The 22,187-nt window shown below is 54.2% G+C and overlaps 1 protein-coding gene across 4 annotated transcripts in view; it reads left to right on the top strand.

The window, feature by feature from the left end:
* Unc5b (unc-5 netrin receptor B) overlaps positions 1 to 22,187 on the top strand; it is a 66,632-nt gene that overhangs the window by 20,494 nt on the left and 23,951 nt on the right. The window contains exon 1 of one of the 4 annotated variants that reach the window (XM_063279490.1): positions 1,860 to 2,007. The exons of 2 other annotated variants lie outside the window; for them this stretch is intronic. In XM_063279490.1, the coding sequence (XP_063135560.1) occupies positions 1,908 to 2,007 (100 nt within the window). In that variant the 5' untranslated portion in view covers positions 1,860 to 1,907. Of the gene's footprint in view, positions 1 to 1,859; positions 2,008 to 22,187 lie in introns of those variants that run through there. One more of the 4 variants, XM_063279489.1, reaches the window with a different exon arrangement.

Genomic DNA, 22,187 nt, shown 5'->3' with positions numbered 1-22,187 from the left:
GAAAGGCAGGTCTCAGGGAGGGCAGCCAGTAGCCCAGCCATGGAGGCTGGTACCATGGCCTGCCTGTGATAGGCCCAAACTGTGGCATGGGAGGCAGTGGGTCGGGAAGGTGACTGGTGAAGCTTGGTAAGTTTAGTCTCCTCTCACCCTTTCTGCATTCCTTAGACTTTGGCCTCCCACAGGCCCATGTGGTGACTTTTTGTTTGTTTGTTTTGAGACATGGTGTCTCTGGTTAGCCAAGGCTGGCCTCGAACTGACAGAGATCCACTTGCCCCCGACTCCTGAGTACTGGGATTAAAGGTGTACGCCGCCGTGCAGTGACCTCTGAATAGTTACATCAGAGCGGAGGCCAGAGTATGACAGTATCTTGTCTTCCTGTACCCATTAGGACCTCACTACTCCTCAGCCTGGTGCCTCCCAGTGGGTGCCTGGTCCCACTGTGGGTGGGAGTGGAGTAGGGAGAGAGCAGAATGTGTGTTCTTGCTTTTCCCAGCCTGTGTCTTAGGTAGACTCTCCAGTACATAGATAGACCCAAGGACCAAGAAGGTGGAAGGTGGCTTTTATGAGGATTCCAGCCTAGGGGGCAGGTTTGGATGACCCTCTCTGAAGCTAGCCGCCTGAAGCTGTAAGTTTTGTGGGATTGTTTAATTTTAGAATCGGTGCGTCTCTGAGCCCATCAAAAGGCCTCCTGTGTGCCAGGGCCTGCCTGCTCGGAGCCCTCGGCCTGTATGGAAGCAGAAACTAGGTCCTCCAGCTACAGGAGAGGAAGGAGGGGAGCCAGGCAACTTGCATATTTCTCCATCCCCTCTAAGGTCTTGTGTACCGGGGATTCTCTTCCATTGAGGTCAGGTGGTCCACACAGGTCCAAGAAGCCCAGTAGGTCACCTAAGCCAAGGCAGTCTCTGGAGGGACTCTGAGCTCCCCCGAAGGTGTCCTACTCAAGCCCCGCCTGTCGCAGGGGCTTTGAAGGCCTTAGATATGGGGTGCGGTCTCATGTGCAGCTTGGCCCTGTGGGAGCTGTTGAGAGCTGCCAGCATTTGCTTCCTGGAACCTGGTATCACGCCAAGTAGGACGAGGGCACAGAGACAGAAATGTGCCAGTCACTGTGTTCCTGTGCAAGGGATGGTCTGGACTTGAACTTGCAGTGATCTCTGGCCAGGTCTTCTTAGCCTGACCCATCCCTAGGAGATCTCTAAACCACAGGCTGATAGAGCTGTTGGGGAACCTCCTGTTAGCGGCCCAGGGGGAGTTCTGTGTGTTCAGTGCCACCCAGGGGCCCAGGATCGCAGTGGTGCCTCTGGGATACTAGGTAGGGTATGACCAGGTTTGGAGTGATTTCAAACTCCTGAGTTAGGTCAAGGTGCCCTTTACCTGCAGTGGGTGCCACCCCACTTGAAGAGATGAACAGTCACCAGTGGTGGTGATGGACTTACACACTGCCTGGCGCTTAGAGGCTGCAATGGCCCCTTTTGTCAGTCTGCTTGGCTGAGGGGCAAGGCCCTTCGTAATTAGCTAATGTAGTAACCCCAGTAGAATAGGGAGGGTCTCTGCATTCCAGGGCAGGTAATAGGCTTGCTGTACACCTCGTGTCACCAGAGTGGGACAGTCTCATTTGTGCAGATGAGGAAGCTGAGGCACTTCAGAATCCTACAGGCTGGTTCTGCCCAGAGGGAAGCCCACGCAGAGAGAATAGAGGTTGAGCTGTGGGCGGGTAGCACCTTCTGGGGGCCACAACTACCCAGCAGGACTTTCTTCTTTGAGAGGGCGGAGAGCGGTCCAGCCCCTGTCATTTGCCCTCTGAGACAGGGCAGCGTGGGTGGACACAGCTCACAGCAGTTCTTTGCAGTTGGAAGATGATGGCGCTGGGGTTCTGGCTCTTGTAAGGGACCGTCCCCTGCTAGACCATCATGTTCCCTCAGAGGGTTGGGGCCGTGTCCCAGCAGACCAGAAACATCCTCTGCCTTGCGTGCTACACTTCTTCTCTGGACCTCTGGGTCTCGTTGTGGGGTGAGTGGCATTCAGAGTCTCTCAGGTACAGGAAGTATGTCACAACACCAGGGTGCCCGGTGTTGAATTGGGAGGCTGCCTCTAGTCTCCATAGACTAAGGTGACGTTCCTGTCTGCAATCTAAACCTGTGACCGCTGCGAGAGGGTGGCTTCCTACTCTTGGACGTCTCAAGAATATGGCACTGTCCTCTTCCTGGATGCTGGGGTCTGGGCCTAACCTCCTCAGCTTGTTCTCAGCTGGTATTACTGAAGGAGGCAGCAGATCCAGGGGAGCCTGAAGAACTGCCCTAGGTCTCCCCCTGCTTAGAACAGAACAGGGTAGTCCCAGCTCTCCTATCCCCTCCACACTGTGTACTTTCCTCTCTGCTTTCTTAGGTTACCAGAGGGATCAGGTAAAACACTGAAGTCCTCACAGCAGCTCCCAGAGAATCTGGAGGAGGGGAGGATGCTGAGCACAGGTGTCTGCTTCTGAATGCATCTACTCCGGTGTGCCATGAGCTGGGGCTGTTCTCCCCCCGCCTCCCCCCCCCTGCTTGTGTGCAGGCTTCTGTGTGTGTGTGATTTGTGTTCCAAACTGGGCCACGGACTTGGCGTGCTGGCATGGCAGTGTGTAACCATGGGTGACCACTGCACGCAGACAGACGTCCGGCCCCTACCAGCCCCTCCCCAACCAGCTTCCCACCACTTCCCTCTTCTCCAGCAGCCAGATGTCTCCCAGATGTTTCTTGCTTCCTGCTTGGCTCCGTGCGATGGATGTACGTGTTTATTTTGGGTAGCCCACTAAATAATAACCATTTTAAGAAAAGCTTTTCATAACCTCGTTCCCACGAGGAGTCAGAGTTCAGGAAATAATCCTAACTCCATTCACTATTGTCCTCCGGCTCCTTTCTCATCGGCCTCCCTTCCCCCGCCCTCGGGGACTGCTTTTGAAAAGAGTTCTTTTTATACCCCACGGTGTATGTGCTGTCCGTGACTCTAGCTCTCTGGGAAGCTGGTGCTTGGGAAAGTGGAGGGAAGCTGGGACCTCCTTAGAGCATCTCTGTCATTTTCACCTGGAAGCTAGTTCACAGTGTGAAGTCCCAGTGCCACCCAGACTCAAGCCAGAAGCTCCCAGAAGTCCCTACCTCCCTTCACGTTCAGAGCGCATCATCAGCCTGGGCGTAGGCAGGTCCCAAGGACACAGAAGCTTGGAGGTTTGAGTTGTCCTTCTGGGTGGTCTGGAGGGATCAGAGGCAGCTTAGCTTAGCTGCTTCTGATGATGAGAGACAAGATGGACGTGTTAGGTATATGTTTCCAGATCTGATGCCTTCCTAGCCTTGATCAAGACAGCAGGCTGGATACCACACACCCCAGCCTGGCCACATAACCTCGTAAAGAAGACCTGAACTCTTCTAGTCGCCTGCCCATCCCCCGCTGTACTCTAAGGTCTCTCACACACACTCTCAGTCGAGAGGTCCTTGAGCTCTGCAGGGATGCCATGGAGTTGTATTCTGCCCCTGTGTGTCCTGGATGGTGGCCTTGTCTCCTATTAATAGATTGAATAATATAGCCTATAGGCTTGTTCTGTAAATGATCTGATGTCCTGAGCATGCCTGGGGCTCATCCCCTGTCTCTCCGTGAGTCGTGCAGCTGGCTTGGGTGGAGGTAGCAAGTGTCTCAAGGATAGACTCAAGTTTGAACCCCCTCCTAGCTGATAGCTTAATGGGGTGGGGGTGGGGATCAGGCTACCACCTATGAAAAGTTAGGCAAAAAACAGAGTCTGAGCTGTCATGGTGATATGCACCTGTAATGCCAGCAGATGGGAGACTGAGGCAGGAGGATCAGGAGTTGCAAACAACATTGGGCGACACAAACAAAGCAAGAAAGGTAGAAACAGAGAGCAGGGTGTTCTGACTTGGGGTTTTGGAAATAGAAGGCGCTCTGTGCCCTGCAGAGGGGAATGAGGGGGCATGGAGAGGTCCCAGCAAGCTGGAAGGCCCCAGGAAAGAATATCAATGAGGCTTTCCCAAGGAGCAGGGTGGCTTCGTGGCTGTCTAACGCAGGGGCAGGTGGGTTTAGAGAAGGATGGAGTCTATGCTAGAATCTCCCCTCCTGGGTTGTCAAGAGAGCCTTCCTAGGAGAGGCAGAAGGTGCTGTGGGAGCCTGGTACCCCTTCTGCACTGAGGATCAGCCAACCGTCGATCAAAAACTGCTGGGTGAGTGATGGGTAATCAGTTGAGGAGGGAAGCCATATGGATACACAGTGAGCGCTGGTTATCCTGTCAGAACAAGCACCATTTTGACCCCATGCTCTCCCTCTTGGACCATAGAGCCATAGCAGTGTCCAAGGTGGCGTGAGACTGAGTTAGGCCCACAGGGGAGCACCGAGCATTCCGCAGCTTACCTCCTGCCCAAGGCATTGCCAGTCTCTTGCCCATCCCCCATCTGACCAGGAACCTGCCTGGTCCTGCCTCTGCTGCTCCAAGGGCACTGGCGCCAGCGATGTCTGGGCTGAGCCTTTGCTTAGATTCCAGCATAAACCCAGTGTGAACGTCATTGGCCTTGTCCACCCACCAGTGGCATGTTCAGGCCCGGCAGGTTGTCCAGAAGGAAAGCCAGTCATTGGACAGTAATTGAGCCCCAGCCATTTGGCAGAAGTTCCAGGAGACAATCAGGGTAGTTAAGGGACATCCCTGTCCCAAAGCTGTAAAGTCAGAGATGACGGGAGTGCCAAAGAGGAAACACCCCAGACGCTGGGAATGCCGATCTGAAGTGGCGTGGCACCACGGGAGCTGAATGAACACTCTGAGAGAAGAGCTCTCAGCCAGCGCATGAGCTGGAGGGCAAAGGTGTCAGCAGCCCTGGCCCACGTCCTCGCTAATGGCTCCACAGTTGGCCGTGGGTATTGCGGTCACTGTCCCAGGGACTCTGTACTCTGCCTGGCATTTACCCCCACGCCATGCCCACGCCGACTCAGGAACCCAAGCACAGGCTTTTCCTCTTTGCACCCCCTGAGTCCTGGTCAGGGCGTGGGCAGTGAATGGCTTTATCCCCAAACTGGAAGCGTCCATACTTCATACACAGCAGGTTCAGGGAAAATCACCCCTGCTATCTAGGCGTGCCTGGGATTCAGGGCTCTGGAGAAGGATGGCTCCCCAGTGACTTGGCGGTCTTGCTGTGTCCTGCTGACCCAACTCAAGCTTTCTGGGAAAGGATGGGGAACTCCTTTTTGGATATGGCCAGCCACCCCGGCTACCCTCCTCCCCCAGTAATCTAAACCCAAGCCCCCTGGTTCTAGTTCTCAGTTCCTGGGGTGGGTGGGGGGGTCATCCTGAGGCTTCTCCAGATCCTGCCTCCAAGGAGCTGAAGAAGTCTGTGCAGGGCCCTGCCCACAGCACCCCTAGGAGAGACAGCCTGGCTGCTGGTCCAGTGGTGCTTACCTAAGCAGGAATGTCCTCCTGGGAGGCTACATGGCCGGGAGGAAGGCTTTGTAGACAGAGCCGGGAGGAGTCCCAGAGCAGACAGTTGGAAGCTGGCAGAGGAGCGAGGAGGGGCGCCTTGCCTGTTCCCCCTGAGCTGGCACTTTTTTTCCTCTGGGTGTTAAACTCCGCTCTTCCTCCCTTTTCTCCTATTCCTGACTACCTGCTAAATAATTTAAATTTGAGGGCCTAAAGGGCTTCAATTAGCCTTTAATTTACATTAGTAATTTATGCATTAGGCAGAATGGACACGCGGTTCATGTAACAGCCCCCAGTAGACCGGTGGAGATCCGCTGAGCTCCATGGTCCCACGGATCTCAGCGTTTTTTTCTCTGCAGTCCAAGGTCTTTGTTTTAAAAGTGGCTTCTTTGCATACATAGTGACTGGAGCCGAGCCGGAAAAGGTGGCAGTCTCCTTACCAGCGCACCAGGAGGCTGTCTGTAATCACGGTTCGCACTCATTGTGGCAGTCACACAGAGACAAGGGGGTCTCAGGGTCCTCCCTGGAGTGTGTACACCCCCACAGAAAGATATAAATGCTTTCCTCATCAGATACTCACGTACCCGTGTGCCACCCCTCAATGTTCCCGCAAGTGACGAGCATACACCTGTTGTCCCAACCTTACCACTTCTGATGGGGGCCATTGGGCCTCTGGGAGGTGTTCATTCACATGAGCTATTCTATGGCCAGGCATCCGGTCCCTCCTTGTGTAGCTCTCTAGGGGCACCCGACACCCCTAAGACCATGAGGAGTATAGGCAGGTGGCCACATGTCCAGCTTGCTCGTTAGGCCTGGCCTGTCACCACACGTGAATTCCACCCAGGTTTCTCAGGCACGTTGCCAGCTTAGGCCTTGGCACAGCCTAAGCTCTTGCCCTGACATAACAGTGCTGCCAAGGGGACCACATTTGGGATTGTTGGTTCTCGGCTCCCTCTAGAATCCTGGCCCAGCTTCCCCTGCCTCACCTCGGGCCCCTGACTTTCCAGGCTTAAGGACAGTAGCGACCAGAGCGATGACCTCACACGAGCTTGTTTGGCTGAGATGTATCCCTGCCCTCGTAGGCAGGCGCCTCAGTTCCATACTATCTGGGCAAGGCCCTCGCTCGGATCTGGAGCTGTCGCCCTGAATTTGCTTCACAGCTGTTACTGTCTCAGAAGGGGCTCTGGCAGGACTCCCTCTGACTCCTTCCCAACTCACAAGGAGGGTGAAGGCCCGTAGTGAGCTGGCAGAACAGTCCTCTGTGGAGTGGGTCATCCATGTTGCAGGGATAGAGGACTTAGGATGACTCTGGCCATGGGTCACTGTGCACACGGAGCTTGGTCCTGGTGCCTAGATGGAACGCAGAAGCAGTCTAAGTCCCAACATAGCCTGGTACAAAGTGGGGTGGCGGTGGCTACAGGTGCCCATTTCCCTATCCCCTGGAGTGTCTGTCCTGGTGCCAGACAGCCCCCAACTCTAGGTGTGGAAGCCCAGAGCTGACCATGGAGCCAGCAGCTTGCTAAAGGCCTCTTACCACACCGGAGCTGCAGCCCTTGCTCTTCTGGACGCCTTTAGTGACACAGCACCAGCAAGGCAGACATCAGAGCGAGCCCCCTGCCTTCCCCCACCAACCAGGAATGACCCTGAGCTTCCATCTGTTCAACCGGACCCCAGACAGTATCTCTTTCCTTGACTGCATGCTCTAGTCCTCCTGGGAGGCCTCAACCATCGCTCCCCAAGAACCTCTGTGCCTTCTCTCCCATTCCTGAGGGGAGCATCTGTGTGTCCCAGCCTAGTTCCTGTCCCTGACCCCAACCTCCCTGGATTCAAGCAGCCAGTCCGTGCCTTTAGCCCAAGGGTAAAGGTGCCCTAAAAGGCTCCTGTCAGGAAGCCTGAGGCTGGTCTGTTGCGCCTGTTGCCTGGTGTGTTGAGCTGAGAGTTCTAGAGCTACAGGAAACTGTCCAGGTCAGCATCGATTAGTGATGTCTGCTTTGGGTTGCGGACACGGTAATACACTGTCATAGATCCAGGACCAAATTACAACATCTTGTTACCGCTCCATAGTGGTTCCTACGGGGTTATCCCCGGGTTATCCCCCGGTTGCTCGTAGAGAACTTCCACCTTTTCACCTTAAAAGACTTACACCTCTCCTCGCACATCGCATCGGACCTAGGTCACACTACCGATGATGGGTAGCAGTAACTGCCAATGCCACAACAGGAGGCAGGTCTCCAGGCACACCTGTTGGGGATTGTTCAAGTAGGATTAGCCTCTGAGAATAAGGGACCGTCTGGATCGCATGGGCTGATATAGGAAGAGCCATCTTAACTGTGGGTGGGACCATTCCCCCCTGGCCAAGGAAACCATGGGTTATATAAAAACCACTAGCATTATATTCACCACCTGCTTCTGGTCGTGGGTGTGGCATGATGGGGGTGGGATGGGAAGGGGTAGAGGGTTACTAGAGCAGGAGACCTCAGAGGACTTCCAAGGGTAAGGCATTCTCCCTTGCTACCTGCTCAGTCCTTTTTTTCTTATTTCTGAGACACGGGGTCTTATACATCCCAAGCTGCTCTTGAACTTCTTGTCTTCCCGCCTCTGTCCCCCTAGTGCTGGGATGACAGATCTGTACCACCACCCCACCCCTAGGTTATGCGGTGCTGGGGATCGAATCTGAGACTTGATGTATGCGGGGCAAGTACTCTCGCAGCTAACAACAACCCCCATGTTCCTTTGCTGTTCAGTCTGTGCTCCATGCTTCTGGAGCAGACTCCTTGGGACAGTCCAAAGCCTGCCTCACCCCTGCTAGAGTGTGGGAAGTGCCATGTCGCTGCTGCCAAAGCTCTCCTGCCCTTTTCTCCAAAACCTGGTCACAGCTGCTCTAACTGCCCCATGCTGGTGACCTCTGCCCTTCCTCCCACACCATGCCCAAGAGATCCTGATGCAAGGAGCCGCAAGAGCGGTTCCCCAGGAATGAAGTTTTCTTTCCACCTCCTCCCCTTCCATCACACGGGAAGTACTTGCAGCAGGCCCAAGGACTCTGGTGTACAGACTGATGTCACCGGTCTCCATGTTTGTCTTGGTCTAAGCTAAGGTGCGTGCGTGCGTGCATGTGTGAGTGTGTGTATGTGTGTGCATGTGCTGTGTCCAACCGGTTCCAGGACAACCCAGGGCCTCACCTCCTACTCCCCGGGGCCCGCCGAGCTCCCTGGCACCTGGCTGAAAGCATTTCCAGGGTGCCAGAGTTACTGTTTTCCCAGCGGCTGCCTAGGGGAGGAGCTCTGGGACAGCTGGGGAGAGCCAGAGTGTGGGTGCTTCCCTGCGTGTCCCCACAGCCTGGGTGGGGATACGGTGACGGAAGCCAGGAAGTTAGCGATGTTGTCTCATCCATGTCTCCCAGGAAGTTTTCAAGAAGCACCTGCCCGAAGTAGGGATTACAGTAGTGACCCACTCCCAGCTGTCTGTCTGTCTGTCTTCCTGCTGTCCTGCACAGCTGTTCCAGGCCCACACTTCCTGACAATGCATTCCCCCTGGTTCTGTAGATAGGGAGAGACTGATGCTGGGAGAGGACAGTGATTTGCTCAAGGTCATGCAGTCAGTAATCATATCTCTGGGACCGGGCTCCAAAGTGTGAGTCTTGGTTCAGTGCGCTCTCCACTGTAGCAGGTGGCTATGCAAATTGATGTAAATTTTATGCAAATTTGAATGGCTTCTTCCTAACCAGCACCTGGGGAGTTGGGTGTCCGTGGAGCTGATGGAGAAGGGGGTTAGGGGGATTTCCTCTTTCACAGATTATCAGATCTCACAAGGTCCAGGAAGACCTGGGTCCCAACAGTCTGCTGATCAGGGAGGGCGGCTAGGTAGCATGTCCTGCTGCTGCTGGGATTATGGGGTCAACAATGCCAGGAAATAGCCAAAGGAAGCTTCTGGGATGGGCCCCTGGAGTCTACTCAATGGCGTGGGCCCAGCCTGGGGAGATTTTTCTCACGAGTCCTCAGACCCGCAGGTCCCCATCAAATGAGCTGACCTGAGTGAAGGAGGGGAGATTTATTTCCTGGCTTGGAGTGAGCTCTGTTCCTTGCCCCTCACTTTGCTCCTAGCCAGAGAACAATGAGGGTCCCCGGAGGTATTTTTCCTGTGGGAGCAGGTGCAGCCCCTGATGGAGAGCTGCAGCCCCTGGGCTCCCTGCCCCCAGGCTGCCCAAACTGCCACTCACTGGGGAAGCTCACTTCCCAGAATCCCCGAGGCCTTTGAAACAACTCCGGGCTCGGCTGCCCTCACAAGTATCTGGGAGTCCAGGAAGAGGTTTGTTTGCTTGTTTGTTTACATTGTCCAGATGAGTTCAGTTGCACCCGCCCCGCGTCCCCCTCCCCCACAAAAAAAAAGTTCTGAGAAACACTCGTAATTCCACCCAGACCTGACTCCTCCTTGCCTGCTAGTACATTTCCTCTCAGGCACATGCCCGGGTTTGTTTTATGGTTTAATCATGTACTTAGTATCTCTCTGATCTCCTCATGTAACACCCCCCGGGGACTGTCCTTGAATAATTGTGCCGCAGACTTCTTAGCTTGTGCTGTCATACCTGAGCGCATTGCAGTTCGCATCACAGGCCTCCTTTACTCTGCCAGAGGGGCATTGCACTCTGGGAAGTAATGCTGTGGCGAACATCTCTGTGATCACAGCTAGTAGACTCCCTCGTGAGAGTTTCCCAGAAGTGGAACTGTAGGTGGAAAGTCATGCCCTCGCTTTGTGTGTTTGGGGTAAGAGTCACCTCCCAACTTCATTCTCGGGAGTACCAGAGGATGGACGCAGAAGTGGCAGAATCTTCCATCCATCATCGTGCCTCACCAGCTGGGGGAGAGGGGCTGAAGGAGGCACTTGGCGGGGCGGGGCAGGGGGGCTCTCACTTCCAGAACCCCTAGAAGCTCCAGCCTCACAACTCGGGCCACTCCTTGTTGGTAATTAGCACCATCCATCTACAGTCAGATCTGGACCAAGCGGAAGCCCTTTAAAGTAATTTGCTCTTTAATATCACCCCTGTGATCTCCTTTAATTTCCTCAACCAAACTTTGTTCACGGAGGAAGCCAGAGGCTCCGTACCCCGCTAAGCTAGCAGGCTGATTCTCACCCTTCCCGGCGCAGACGCGACTTTCAGAAGATCTGCTGAGCTTTCCCTCACTCCCGGCACCCTGTACCCCCAAAACAAAAGTGCTATCCGTCGCGTGCTGCAAAGGGGGAGGTGTGTCGAGGAAGAGGTATCTGTAAATAGGGACGAGGCTGCGCTCTTTGATGTGAACACCCACATTTCCTGGGTCGAATTCTTTCCGAGGAGCGGGCGCTCCTGAGGCGGAGTTAGATTTGTGTTCTGCGAGCTTGCGGTAATCATTTAAGTCTCAGTGAATTGATCTCTTCCCAACGTCGGTGGGCCCTTCCCTCTGGAGAGCCAGGTGTCACCATGAAGAAAGTTGAACTGTTACGGTCATAGAGGCTTTCTCACAAGTGACTGGGTGAGCCCTGTATGCCTGCTGCACCTGCGCAGATGGCCCCTCACTGAGCCACGTGCACGCAGCCACGCACCGCTCCTCCAGGAAGGGAGGCGATGGGGAGCCGGCAGCCTTGGTGGTGGTGAGGGGAGAGTCTAGTGATTTATGGTCACCTTATCCTCCTGTGCCCCGCCTATAACCGGTGTATTTCCTGCCTAATGGAAGCTCACACAGAGGGAAATAGCTCTGCCAGGAATGGATCTAGTGACAGGGGCAGCCACCACAGTTGAAGAGCAGGATGGGAGCCTAGGGAACTCAGACAGAGGCCCGAGCCCAGGCGAGAAGGCTCAGGGAGAGAGCAGATGGAGACCAGGGGGTGCCTGTGTGGAGGTTGGCGTGGCCTGGCATTCCTCAGACTACCTTGCTTGGGCAGCCAGTGGGGATTCAAGAGGTGAACTCAGACTCGAGGTCCCAGATGCTCAGCGGCCCCCCAGCCTCTGTGTGTAAGTGATCTTCGGTGATCATAGACTATCTAAGCATTTCATCTGACCCTTCACTGACAGGAGAAAAAGCAGGCTGGAGGAGGGTCAGGACTTCTCCAAAGTCACACGCTACTGAGCTGAGTCCAGAGCCCACAACCCCTGCCTCTCTGCTGAGTTGCAGGAGCAGCCCAGCCAGCATGGGGTGAGGGAGCAGAGAAGATAGACCTGGAGAAGCCAAGAGGACATTGGAGGACACTGGTCCCACAACCAAGTGGGTCCCTCGTTTGCTTGGAGCATCCTGTGGTTTCTCTGTCAGGCACTGAGGAGCAAGCAGGAAGGGACTGTACCCCAGATGTCACCACCCATAATTCAGCGTGTTCTGCCACTCACTTCTGCGGGGCTTCTGCCCACCCCACCCCCACCTGCTAAATGGAATGATTCTATTACCTCGTAGGAAAGGCAGGAGGCAGGGGTTGAGCGTTCTAAGCCTATGGGGAACAAATGCTGACCATGGTTCGGATTCTAAGAACGGCTGTGTTCTCAGCCTCCTCCCGATGAAGGCCTCAGGACCAGTCACCTAGGTAGGTGGCCAGTGCACACATGCTGGACCCCACTGAGAAGTGGGCAGCACCCAGGGCCACCTGCGTAGGCTCTGGTATCCCTTTTCCTTGGCATCCCACTGCTGGGCGGCGAGCTCCCTCTTCATGCCAGGTGCTCCTCGGAGGTGTGTGTGGGTTGGGAAGGTGTTGCTTCTGGCCGGGGGCCCAACAGCCACCTGGGACCTGACAACAACGCGTGCCTGTTGCAAGGCTGAGAGGTGACTGTGGCCAGGTGTGCAGAGAACGCTGCCAAGTCACCCGGTCTCAGTGGTTCCCACAAACACTGAGCGCCTGCTCGAGCTCGAGCTCTCTCTCTCTCTCTCTCTCTCTCTCTCTCTCTCTCTCTCTGTGTGTGTGTGTGTGTGTCTTGCTGAAGGTCCCATGGAAGTGTGCCCACTTCGCAGCTAGGAAAATAAAGGCTGGAGACTTAGACAGAGTGTCCCAGAAAAAAAATGATAACTAACTAGGGAATGTTTTTCGAGCATCCCCTTTATGTCGGCCATCTAGCCAGTGGTGCCATGTGTGAGTAGATTTATTCTTACCTCTCTAGGGACTTACAGGGGAGGAATGAGGCTCAGAGAGGCCGAGTCACTCGCCTAAAATCTCACAGCTGTTGAAGCCAAGCTCCTGTCCTGTGTGTTGGTTCCTTTTTATTAAGGACAAGCCGCCCTCCGTGTCTGGGTGAGCTAGATATCCGGGTAGAGCAGAGGCAAGCCTCTACCTTGGTGGGGTTGGAGGCATCCACACGGATTGCTTTGTGCTTGTCTCTGCCCGCCTGCTGCAGATGAGCAGCATACTGAGATGAGGAAGGCTTGCAGATGAGGCCAAAGCCTGGTAGTCTCTCCCAGTTTTGTTCTTTTTTATTTTTTAATTTATTTGTTCTTTTATGCTATAAGTACACTGCAGCTGTCTTCAGACACACCAGAAGAGAGCATCAGATCCCATTACAGATGGTTGTGAGCCACCATGTGGTTGCTGGGATTTGAACTCAGGACCTCTGGAAGAGCAGTCAGTGCTCTTAACCACTGAGCCATTTCTCCAGCCCCCCTCCCCCAGTCTTGTTCTTAAGGGTCAAGGCTACAGCCACCCCTCCATACCTATTCTTGGCCCTACCACCAACACCAACACCACCACACACGCCATGATAGCATGGCATTTTCCACAGCAGCTGAAATACTTTTCTTAGAACCTCTACCCCTGACGCCCAGGTCTCAGGACAAGCCATTGAACTTAGAAGCACTGCCTATTTTGAGGAGGGGAGGTGGAGTGGGGAAGCTTTGCCAGAAGTCAAACAGCATGGGGTCTCCTGGGTAATCATCCCAGATTCTTATCAGGAAAAGGCAAAAGGAGCCAAGGATGGACTTGTACAACCAGCTTTTACCCTGTTCCCACCCAAGCCCGCTAGTCACCATGGTCCTCACACATGCGTGGCCGTTTCTCTTGGATTTGGTTCCTAGTCCTGCAGAGCATCCAAGTGATGGGTAAAGGTCCTCCTGCCAGAAAACCAGGCATTCAAAGCCCCTCTTCCTCCACTCTGCCTGAGGATGACAGACCCTGCCCTACCTAAGGAGGAGCTCGGGCCTCAAGGTGCAAGCCTGTTGGGGTTCCTACAAAGCAGATATCACTAGAGTTCTACAGGCTGAGCTGGGATGGAGGTGGCTCTCCTGGGCAGGGTGGAGGTGAGTCATTGAGTTAAAGTAGATAATTAGAAGAATGACAATGACTAAACTTAGACTTGGGCAGCCCTTTACAGTTTATAAAGTACTTTGCATTCATAAGACCGTAGTGTTTACCTATCCAAGACCGTGGACAAGACTGGGAAGCTTGAAAGGCTCAGCCCCATAGCCAGATAGTTAAGAGTCTGTGGGGCAGACTTGAGCTCCAGTGCCCTGCCCTGCGCTGGCCTGGTCACTGTCATAGTGCAACAACTGCCTTAGCTGTCACCTGGGAGTCTCAGTGTGACTCCCATTTTATAGAGGAGTAAATAAGGGAGCGGAGGCCTGAGACTGACGACCCAGGTGCCTGGGGCAAGGTGGAGGGTGGAGCACTGTCCTGGTCACTCATCTGAGACAGACAGCAGGGCACGCAGTTCTTAAGGTGAATGACATTGCTGGGGACCACACATGGGACCTCACAGCTTAGAGTTTGAGCTGAAACTCTGAGAAGCAAGGCAGTGGCCAAAAGGGACTTTTGTTGTTGTCTCTGCTGGTGGGGACATGCAGGAGCAGGGCTCGGTGGCCCAGCACAGGGATTTTGGCGCCTTTGCCCCTGTCACGAGGGGCCGCTTGGCTCCACTAGCCTGGTTGATGCCGTTCCCACCTCCAAGAGCCTGAGCTCTGCACGGGAAACACATCTTAGAATCTAGTGCTCTGTGCCAGAGGCCACAGTCTGAGGAGGCATGGGGGTGCTGTGGCCCCTGCCCAAGCCACACGGGAGGTAGAAGCTACCTGAGGTCAGAGAGCAGGCTGGGCCTAGACTATATAGGCCTCTGATTGCACAGGGTGTGGCCCTGGTGGCTAGCTGCCCTGTTCCCTAATTAAAGTGCCCTTCTGAAAAATGCCCTCCAGTCCTGGCTCAGAAAAGCAGATGAGGCAATTACTTGCGTCCCTGCCTCAAGAGCTTCTTGTCTTCCATGCAGTGCCCAGAGGCCCGGGACCTAGGCTGTGAAAGAGAGATTGGGGCTGGAAGAGCTGTGTCCACCCTGTCCTGTCCCAGCCCACACTAACCTCTAGGGCAACTCTTATATTCTCTTGAAGCTGGCAACAGCTAGGATTAGAGGCACTATTGAGAGGCTCTGAGGGAGGGTTCCAGGCAGAGTGGGCGAGAGGAAGTACCTTAGAGGCTCCGGCATGGTGGGCTGCCTGTGGCGAGTGGCTAGTAGTTGTTGGAGCCTGGTGTTTGGTGTTGGGCTGTGGAAGGGAGAGGGGCACAGGGGCCGAGTGCAAAGATGCTTGCTGCTGTGTTGGATGGCTTTGCAGGGAACACGCTCCTTGCAAAAGCTGCATTTGGGTCCGTGCATCACAATGGCCCCTGGTCTGCACTAGGGTTTAACAGGAGCCCACCCAAGCCTCATATCCACAAGGTTGGTGTGGCAGGCTGACCGAGCATGGACACTGGTCTCTAAGGAAGTTAAGTCACCCAATTCCAGGTGATGTTCCTGAGAGAGGGTGGGTAGGGACCCGTTAAATCGGGGATTGTGGAATCTCTTCTTCACTGTACTCTGTGTTAAAAAGGGCACGGATGCAGTCACTGTCCAGATGTGCTGCTATTGATTAGTGATGTCTGTCATGCCTTGGTGGGCAGACGGGGACTGTGCCAGACTGCCACACAGAATTTACCCGGTGGAATAACTTTTCCCATCCACACTAACATCCTGAGGCCAGCAAGGCTCAGGATGGTGTAGACAAGGCCCTTGCTGTGCTGGCACTGTATCCTTGGATCCTGCATACTTGCCAAAACATGGGTCTGAGATTCTTACCTCTGGACCCCATTCCTGGTGATCAAACCCAGTGTCTGGTCTTGAGCATGCTAAACAAGGCACCCTGGCTCAAGTTTTTCATCTCTTAAAGAGGAAGTTTCCAAACGGCATGCAAACTGTAGGCCTCTCAGGCTTGGCTGAGCCCGTCCTTGCCCTTCGCCCTGTACCACTGGCATCAGGGACACAGGCTAGGCCGGTGTTTAGGATCTGCCCTTACTGGCTATGTGATTGAGGCTGAGTTGTTTAAACCTTAGCTAAGTAAATAGGTGTGCTAACTGTGGTGAGGTTGTCGTCCAAGGCTTATGACCTTGGGCCGAAGTGAGAGCCCCATGGACGTCTCCGTTGGTGTCGTTGCATGTCTGACCTCTACCTCAGATGGGAATGTTGGCGTGGGTGGGGTAGGGGTGAGGCAGGAGCATAATTTCAAAGCAGTACAGGCCCGGACTTTCAGGGCTCAACTCTCCCAAGACCGCACACAGCCCCCAGCCTGAGCTGGCTTCCCCATCAACTCTTTGTCCCTCCCTTTAACCAGCACCATAAAAAGGGAGCAGGCGGGCGGGCGGGAGTCCCGCTGCAGACTTTGTAATGTGGCTTGGAGGCCGGCCCCCGCGCCTTCCAACCAGGCTGTAATTACGGCTGGCACCAGACACCCCCTCATTACCAGGGCCTGCAAGGAGCACTCTAATTACAGCATGCTGGCCGGCTGGAGTGGCTGCAGGGGCCCGGCTACTCTGTGGCCTGCCTCTACAGGGAGGCACAGGGAGCTGGCTGGGGGGTGGGAGCTGTCCTTGGCCTTGGGCAAGCTCCCCAAGTCTTCCTATTCCCCCTGCCTGTGTGGGAAGGTGAGGCCTCCAGAGGAGAGTCCAGGGGCTTCAGTACTTCATGCGAGAGAAGCACTTCGTAAGCATCTACAATACACAGAAACATCTGGGGACATGGCTCAGTTGATGAGCGTTTGCTCTGGCACGTATGAAGACCTGGGTTCAATCCCCAGCACTACAGAAAGAGGTGTGGCAATGTGGGCGGATCTCCAGGTCATCCTTGCCTACACAGTGAATTCAAGGTCAGCCTGGGCTCCTTGAGGCCCCGCCTTAAAAAACTAAAGATATCCCAAAGGCACAGTAATAGGCAGAGTAGTGCCTTCATTCTATCTGAGTCTCAAAGTGAAGACGTGGTGAGGCCATGCTGTTTACAATATATGCGAAGACGTCTCTGCCCCAAGCCTCAAGAACTTCAGTCAGTCACTCTCCCAGGACCCTGTGGCTTCAGTTGGCACAGCGGGGTCTCCAGGCTCCTGTCCCAAGGTCTTTAGATTCCTCAGCACCCACACATATGATTAACGGCTGTCTGTGTGGAATGCGCTGTTGCAGAGCATTGCAGAACGTCCGTCCCCTGGGACCCTGGGGTCTGGAGGGGCCTGGATATTAACAAGGAAGCGACCAGTGCGCCTGATCTGTAGGAGTTGACATGGGGTAGGAGGCGGCGTGGGTCATAAAGAAAAACAAGCCAGAGGAAGAACAGGACTCCATTGGTGGTGGTACAGGGGTTGCAGGCAGAGCAGGGCTCTGAGGAGGACAGTTAGGCCTGAGGAAGGAGCCAGGAGTCACCAGGTACAGGGCAGCGAAGTGGGGAGGCAGCCTCTCACCTCCAGATGGTGTCAAGGTGAAACTCAGGCAGCCCTGGTGGAGGTGACAGAATTTCTGCATACGGCTTTGACCTAGATGTATGTAGAGAGATGCACAGTCCAAGGTGAGTCCTTCCCCGGGTGTTCTGTGACCTCAGGCCACTCACACCCTCTCTGAACTGCGGCTAGCACTTCAGTCCCTCACTCTACCCTGACCGGAAGGAATTTGCTAGTCTTTCACCACCAATGCCGCCTCTTGGGAATAATAACAAGGGGACCTTGAAGCGGTAGAGACTGAGGGGCCAAAGAGCTAGGGCCGAGGGCTCAAGGCTGACCATTCTCTGAGTTTTAAGAGCCACCCGGAAGCAGGCACAAAGGGAATTGTCCTGAGCTCCAGGCAGCCCTTAGCTCCCAGCTGGGGAGGAAAAGCAAGACCTTTTGTGTCCAGGGCCAGGGCTGAGACAGTGACCAGTGACATGGCTGGGAAAAAGCTGTAGTCCTCAGCTAAAATTAGCCACCTACAAAACGTCCACATCAAGGGCAACCCGGCTGCTATTGTTTTGAACTTTGGATCCCAGGGGACTCGGGGAAGTTGGTGGCTGTCCCTCACCCGGATGATACAAGCCACTCTTAAACCTCAGAAATGTCGAGTAAAGGAGCCAGAGGACGGACAGTCTGAGAGAGAATTCGCTGGGCTAACCAAGGCGACAGCCTCCAGTCCCCATATTTGAGACCTTTTCCCTTCCCGGGTGACAATGACTGTGTGTGCCCTGGGCTAAATCAAGGGCAGGTGTTGAATTAGGAGGAAGTTAAAGACCTTTAGAAACGCACACAGCTCGTCCAGGGGAAGCAGCCTAAGGGACATGCTTGCTTTTTGCCAGTGGCACATCCATTGCCCCGGGGTTGGACACCCAGCTTTGACTCTGCCATTTAGTAACCATGTGACTTTTGGTGACAACACCAGTGATTGAGATCCTATATATGACCTAGACGTTAATAAAGAGATTCGGAGCTTCTAGACTGGAACCTCCTGGTGTCGCCCAGTTCTCTGAGTGGTGGCGGGGTGGAGCGGTGTGGGGGGGGGGGGGAGAGACAGGGACCAGACCTGCACTGTGTAGCCGTGTCTTTCCTTTGGTTCCTTGTGAAAAGTCTCCTATCAGAGCTGACCATAATTGATCAGAGTCAATCCGACACACAATTAAGAACTTAAACAGCATGCAGAGGAGGGACACTTCCTTGGACCTAGACAAGTCAGAGGAAGTGCTCTAGAAGACTAGTATCCACAGCCATAATCGGAGGCCTAGTCTCCCCTAGGGTCCAACTCTCACCATGCAGCCTACTGTTCCCAACGCCTCTGGGGGTCCCTGCAGGCCTCTGCCCCAGCATGTTTCTAGTGGCTCCTTCAAGACCCTGGGGAATTGGCTATCCTCTTCCTTGCTTCCTCCCCATGGGGAGGCTCTTGAGCGCTGTCTGCCCAGCCTGTGGCTCTAGCTTCCTGAGATCCCAGCACTTGATCCTCCGCTCCTCCACCCACCCAGTACTGCTGTCCCCAAGTGCCCAAGTGCTTTCACTCTCTGGCCCCCAATTGCCTCAGCGGTGGGTGGGTACATGTTACCACACCCACTCTACAGATAAACAAACTGAGGTCTCAGGAGGTTAAAGCAGCTGGCCCAGAGTCGCCCAGTGGGCTAGTAGCTGATCCGGGACCGTTCAAGTGTTTTTCTTCCGTAGATCCAAGTTTCCTTCTTTATTCCACACAAGAACTCCACAGGTGGGAACTAACCAAGAGCCTGTTGTGTCTCCGGTTTACGCCACGGACACATCAGAGATGGGGCCAGCTCCCCTGAAGTGACAGTGGGTCCTGTGACCTGGAGTGCATCTCCTGCAGTTCCGTGGACGCTTGTGTCATCCCCCCTGCCCTCCTGCCCTCTCACCTGCCACCTGCAGCTCACTTGGAAAACCAGGTGAGCAGGCCCAGCCCTGAGCCAAGGAGGCCTGGTGATTACATCAGCAGTCGCAAACAGGCAGGCGAAACAGGGACCTATGTCCCCCGGGGCTGGCAACAGCTCCATCTGCCCCACGGAGTCTGTTTCATTCCCTTCTTCCAGCTTGCATCAGCCTTTTACAGCTCTGTGTCATCAGAGAGCAGGCTACACACACAGAGGCTGGAAGTCTACCCTGGGACCCTGGAAACCCGAGGCTGTCCGTCAAGCCCAAGCCGGGCGTAATTGCATGCTTGAGATCCCACACTCAGGAGGCAGGAGGATTGCTGCCAGTCAAAGCAAGCCTGGGCTACAGAACAACACCCATGTCTCAAAAAAAAAAAAAAAAAAAAAAAAAGAAATGCTATAAGCCCGCACCCCAGCACCCCCTTTGAAGGCCACCTCTTTCTCTTCTAAAGGAAGAGGAGTCGGTGGCTGACAGGGCAGCCCAGCTGAAGAAAGGGTTTTCTGAATTTAAGAAGCCCAGCATCTTGAAATTGGCAGAGCAAATTAAAATGATCCCATGTCCCAGATGGGAAAATCAAGGCCCTGTGAGAAGTGGACACTCTGAGGACAGCCCACTGGGGTGTCAGACAGCACCAGTGGCTTCCAGACCAAGAAGGGCATGGGATGGTAGAAGCTAGAGATGAGAAATTCCTATGCTTGTGAGGTGTCAGTGGTTGATGCCCGCTGCATGGAGATGGGGGGGGGGAGGGGGAGGGGGGAGGAGAGGGAAGAGGGGGAGGGGAGGAGGACTGGGAGGAGGGGGAGGAGGAGGAGAGGGAGGAGGGGGAGGGGGGGAGGAGGAGGAGGTCATGCCTATGCTCCTGTGTGAAATTCTCAAGTAACAAAATATTTAGGCTGTGTGTGTCCGTGCACACCTTTAATCCCAGCACTATGGAGGTAGAGGCAGGCAGATCTCTCTGAGTTCAAAGCTAACCTCTTATACAGAGTTCTGTCTTGAAAAACAAAAACAAAAAATTTAAAAACACCAAAAAAAAAAAAAAACCCAAAACCAACCAATCAAACAAACGAACAACAAAACGAAAAAAAAAAAAAATTAAGCCATCAAGGGGCATGGTGGAACGGGTTGGGTTTTACTTTTATATTTTTTTTTCCCAAACCATTCTTAATGTCATTTAATGTCAACAGTATGATTATCTTTACAATCAGAACGGACCAAAGCTTTTTTATTTATTTATTTATTTAATTTATTTATTTAATTAATTAATTTTTTAAGTAAATTTACTTATATGTGTCAGGGATTGAACCCAGGGCCTATGCATGCTGGTTAAGTGCTGAACTGCTGAACTTTGCCCCCAGCTCAAAGGAAAGAGTTTTAAAATAAAGTCCCTGTGATGCCCCTGGGGGTCTAGTGCCCAGTGGTTCTACTGATCATGTGCTGTGTGATCGAAGGCCCAAACATACCCTCTCTGGTTCTGTTTCGGGGGACAGTTATCAGTTGAGCTCTGAGGATCCGGCTTTCCAGTCGGTTTCTGTGGCCCAGGCTCTCCTGTACCCCAACTGCTACCCTGATTCCAAGGAAGCTGGGCAGCAGAGACAGAGAAAAGCCTACCTAGTGGGCCCACCTCTACAGACAGGGCCCTGGGCCACCATGGAGTTTGCTCTGTAGTGACCTAGGGTCTGTACGCCAAGGACACAGTGAAGGTGAGGGGCTGGTGTGGGATGCTTGTCTCAGGAATGCCCTGCGCTCACAGCATTGGAGCTGAGATGGTTCCGGAAGAGCTGGGAACCTGGGGAAGGGACACAGTCTAAAGAGAGAGGTCAGGGAGGGTTGTCCCAGGGGCTGGAGCTGCCCAGATGGCTCAGAGCAGGAAATGTGCGTTTCTTTTTTTTAAACATTTATTTGTACATGTATATAGAGTTTGGAGGATGGTGTAGAACATTCCTCTATTATTTGTCACCTTAGTTTTTTTTTCTTTTTTCTTTTTTTTTCGGAGCTGGGGACCGAACCCAGGGCCTTGTGCTTGCTAGGCAAGCGCTCTGCCACTGAGCGAAATCCCCAACCCTGAAATGTGCGTTTCTAAAGTGGGGTTAGGGAAGCTGTTGCAGGGACTACAGAGGACTCTCAAGATGGCCCCAGGGTGAGACCAGGGGGGCAAAAGAAAAAGTCTCCAGTCCAATGGGGAAGGGCCTGCAGGCTGCGGGGCTACAGGAAGGAGTGGGGTTGCCATGTGGTCTGAAGCATCAAATGGTTATCCACAGCATCTGGCTGTGGGGTGAAAGAAGAGAGTACTAGGAACACACTCCCACCCCGTCCATATACCAGGGACACACTCCCACCCCGTCCATGTACCAGGGACACACTCCCACCCCGTCCATGTACCAGGGACACACTCCCACCCCGTCCACAGAACCAGGGACACACTCCCACCCCGTCCATGTACCAGGGACACACTCCCACCCCGTCCATGTACCAGGGACACACTCCCACCCCGTCCACAGAACCAGGGACACACTTCCCACCCCGTCCATGTACCAGGGACACACTCCCACCCCGTCCATGTACCAGGGACACACTCCCACCCCGTCCACAGAACCAGGGACACACTCCCACCCCGTCCACAGAACCAGGGACACACTTCCCACCTTGTCCATGTACCAGGGACACACTCCCACCCCGTCCATGTACCAGGGACACACTCCCACCCCGTCCATGTACCAGGGACACACTCCCACCCCGTCCATGTACCAGGGACACACTCCCACCCCGTCCATGTACCAGGGACACACTTCCCACCTTGTCCACAGAAGCAGCTGAGTGTTTGGTGGAATTTGAAATTGCAAGTCACCCAAAAAAAAAAAAAAAAAAAAGGGTGGAAGGCTGGCATCCCCTGAAGAGAGATGGCAGCATTATCGTAGCGGGCCGCAGGAATGGAGCCTCTGTCCCTGCCAGGATATGGTTTTGATGTGTAGGGAGATGGTAATGGGTGATTTCTGGTTTGGAGTGTGTGATCCTGTGGGTATAAGCTTAGCTCATTGTTTGGCTGAGGTGCCCACAAACAGGTCTGGAACATGGGAGGGTCAGATGAAGGGGAAGGGGCCCACATGCTAGGCTTGAGGCCAAGGCCTGA

This window comes from Rattus norvegicus, chromosome 20, assembly GCF_036323735.1.
Source record: "Rattus norvegicus strain BN/NHsdMcwi chromosome 20, GRCr8, whole genome shotgun sequence".
Classification (NCBI taxonomy): domain Eukaryota; kingdom Metazoa; phylum Chordata; class Mammalia; order Rodentia; family Muridae; genus Rattus; species Rattus norvegicus.
Note: the sequence above shows the minus strand (reverse complement) of the source record. Positions and strands in the feature narration are given on the sequence as shown.